Source organism: Suricata suricatta, chromosome 6, assembly GCF_006229205.1.
Source record: "Suricata suricatta isolate VVHF042 chromosome 6, meerkat_22Aug2017_6uvM2_HiC, whole genome shotgun sequence".
NCBI lineage: Eukaryota > Metazoa > Chordata > Mammalia > Carnivora > Herpestidae > Suricata > Suricata suricatta.
This window is the reverse complement of record NC_043705.1, coordinates 4,420,030-4,422,964: the sequence shown is the minus strand read 5'-3', so window position 1 is coordinate 4,422,964 and position 2,935 is coordinate 4,420,030. Positions and strand designations below refer to the sequence as shown.

Below are 2,935 nucleotides of genomic sequence, written 5' to 3'. Positions count from 1 at the left end.
CCCCTTCCCTCCCACCACTCCCCACCCCTGGCCTCTCCCCCAACCGTCATTATGGTACTGTTCTACTAGGGAGAAAAGATCCTTTTAAGATGCCTGCAAGGTTCCTTAGTGCCCTGGAGCCTAAACTGACTAAAGACGGACACATAAAGCCCAGGTGAAGGGATTCACACACTATTTGACATTACCTGGCCTCTGAATGTTTAGTCATACCTGCACCCTCCACCTCAGGGGGTTGTAGGTTCATAGGACAGCCTGGACGTTCTCATTTCTCCATAGTGTCTCTTGAGAAAGAAAGTTGTCCTCGGAAATTAAACCCTTTCAGTAGATCATTCATCTGAGGTCTACGAGGAAGGGGCTGACAAGACAGAAAACATGGGAAACCAAGGACTTTCTACTTACCATCATTCTCTTATTCTCTGGGGGACTCAACCCCCAGGGCTCGGTTTCACGTATTTTGCTGAACCCTTGCAGGTTCATCAGGTGGAGAAAAGTCTTCAAGCTGTTGGTTTCGAAGATTCTGTCTGCACCTTGGCGGTGAAGAACCTCCCTCTGGAAAAGGTCTTTGTCGACGATGATCACGGTGGCCCTGGCATGTTTTCAGCGCACTGATGTGAAAGCGTTGTCCTCCAGAATCATCCAAAGCTTTCTTGGGAAGGAAAGCCCAAGAAAACTATTGTTTTCTCCCATGTTGGTGGCATCTTGGTTTGGGGCCTGTGGCTGTGGGTTGTCTTGGCGGCCCGGACCTTGGTTCACGGCTTGGGCCCTGTTCATCTCCAAAATCTCCCTGGAATTCAAATTTGGGTCCAGAGACAAACTAGATGGTAATTCTGGTGCCAGCTCTCCATCATCGGATGGGGCCAGCTTCACCCTACATATTTATTTACTATTCTGACTAGCCATGGAGCTATTCTAAAACAGAAGCATTTTTGCAAAAATGCCTTCAGTCAGTATGGGGATGTCCAATATATGCTGTCCACAAAACTCTAGAATCTCAAGTGGGGCAACCAGAGGCCGAAGTCATCACCTCTTTATTTGTCACGTGATGTCACAAAGGTGGCTCCCAGCTGGTTTGGTGAGGGAGCCCTGGCCAAGTGTGGACAAAGGGATGAGTCCAGGGCCCCAAGCTTCTCTCATTTCTAAAAGTATATATAAAAGTATGATTTGAGCTCCCGGGAAGGGCTCCTGTCTTTAGCCAGGCACATTGTTTCATGCAGCCAGGCCCTGGATGGGTAGAGAAACCATGATCCTAGGTCCACTCCCACTCTGGGGATCGGGGAGGCCTGTTGCCGGCTTCTCTGATTGGCTCGAAGGTGTGGCCACCCCCAAGGCTGCCCAGGTCACACAGACCCTTAGGGCACTGTACCTCTCAGAGAAGGCAATCCCTAGAGGGTTGGCAGGCCTAGTCTTACTTGGGGGCTGCCCTTTTATTCCTGCCCCCCCACTTCCCGTGTTGGTTTCTTCCATCTGTTCCTGCTGGTTGGTTGGTCCTACTCAGACAGGACCAACAAAGAGGCCTGTTTCCTTGCCCCCAGTTCAACTTGTTCTCAGAGTTGTGTTTCACTTGGTAGCCCCCCTTTTATTCCAGCCCCCCACACACTTCCTGCATTGGTGTAGTCCAACTGTTTCTGCTGGTTAATTGGTCCTTCTCAGAGAGGCTCCAACAAAAAGCCCTGTTTTCATGAACCCTGGGCCAAGCTCTCCTCAGAGTGGGGTCTCAGTTCATAGCCCCCCTTTTATTCCTGCTGCCCCATACTTCTAATTGGGTCTCTTCCAATTTTTCCCACTTACATAGGCCCCAACAAAGAGTCCTGTTTTCATGTCCCCTAGGTCAAGTTGTCCCTAGAGTACGGTCTCTGTACTGTTAGTACTGAGGAAAATAGTAAACAAATATGTAGTGTGAAGCTGGCCCCCCTTTGATTCCTCCCTCCCCCTGACATCCTGCTTTGGTCTCTACCAGCTGTCCCTGCTGGTTAGTTGGTCCTGCTCAGATAGGCCCCAACAGAGAGTCCTGTTTTCTTAGCCCCTGGGTCAAGTTGTGCTCAGAGTAGGGTCTCAGTTGGTAGCACCCCATTTCTTCCTTTCCCACACAGATCCCCCTTGGTCTCTTCCAACTGTTTCCTGCTGGTTAGTTGGTCCTACTCAGGACCTAACAAAAAGTCCTGTTTTCTTTCCCCCAGATCAAGTTGTCCTCAGAGTAGGGTCTCAGTTGGTAGCACCCCATTTATTTCTGACCCCCCACTTCCTCCATTGGTCTCTTCCAAATGTTTCTGCAGCCTGGTTGGTCCTGCTCAGAAAGGCCCCAACTTAGAGTCCTGTTTTCTTGCCTCCTCGGTCCAGTTGTCCTCAGAATAGGGTCTCAGTGGCTAACCACCCTATTATTCCTGCCCACCCTCCCGTACTTCCCGCTTTTGTCTCTTTCAACTGTTACTGCCAGCTAGTCATCCTGTTCAGAGAGGTCCCCACAAAGAGTCCTTTTTTCTGGCCCCCGTGGTCAAGTTGTCCTCAGAGCAAGGTCACAGTTGGTAGTTCCCTTTTGATTCTTGCCCCCACACACTTTCTGATTTGGTCTCTGCCAATTACTCCTGTTGGTTAGATGGTCTTGCTTACATAGACCCCAACAAAGATTCCTGTCTTCCTGTCCCCAGGACAAGAGTGAGGTTGAGTTGGTAGCCCCCTCTTATTCCTGCCAACTCCCCCCACCCCCACACAGCTCCTGCTTAGGTCTCTTCCAACTGTTCCTGCCAGATAGGTGGTCCTGCTCAGATAGGCCCCCACAGAGAATCCTCTTTCTTGCCCCCAGTGTCAGGTTGTCCTCAAAGTAGGGTCTCAGTTGGTATCCCCCCTTTTATTCCTGCCACCCCCACTTCCCTCTTTTGTCTCTTCCAGTTGTTCCTAATGGTTAGTTCCTGCTCAGTGAGGCCCCAAGAGTCCCATT

At 50.5% G+C, this 2,935-nt stretch overlaps 1 protein-coding gene and 1 long non-coding RNA gene across 2 annotated transcripts in view; one reads left to right on the top strand and one right to left on the bottom strand.

Moving 5' to 3' along the window:
- The window catches only part of LOC115293677, a 4,571-nt gene extending 3,885 nt beyond the window's left edge, over positions 1-686 (top strand). The window contains exon 4 of the long non-coding RNA XR_003909557.1: positions 472-686. This is a non-coding gene — a long non-coding RNA (uncharacterized LOC115293677). The remainder of the gene's footprint in view (positions 1-471) is intronic.
- LOC115293676 (heat shock transcription factor, X-linked member 3-like) overlaps positions 1-958 on the bottom strand; it is a 2,180-nt gene extending 1,222 nt beyond the window's left edge. The window contains exons 1-2 of the mRNA XM_029941354.1: positions 400-958; positions 211-281 (exon numbers count right to left, since the gene is read on the bottom strand). Of these exons, the coding sequence (XP_029797214.1) occupies positions 211-244 (34 nt within the window). The 5' untranslated portion in view covers positions 245-281; positions 400-958. The remainder of the gene's footprint in view (positions 1-210; positions 282-399) is intronic.
- Between the last annotated feature and the right edge of the window lie 1,977 nt (positions 959-2,935).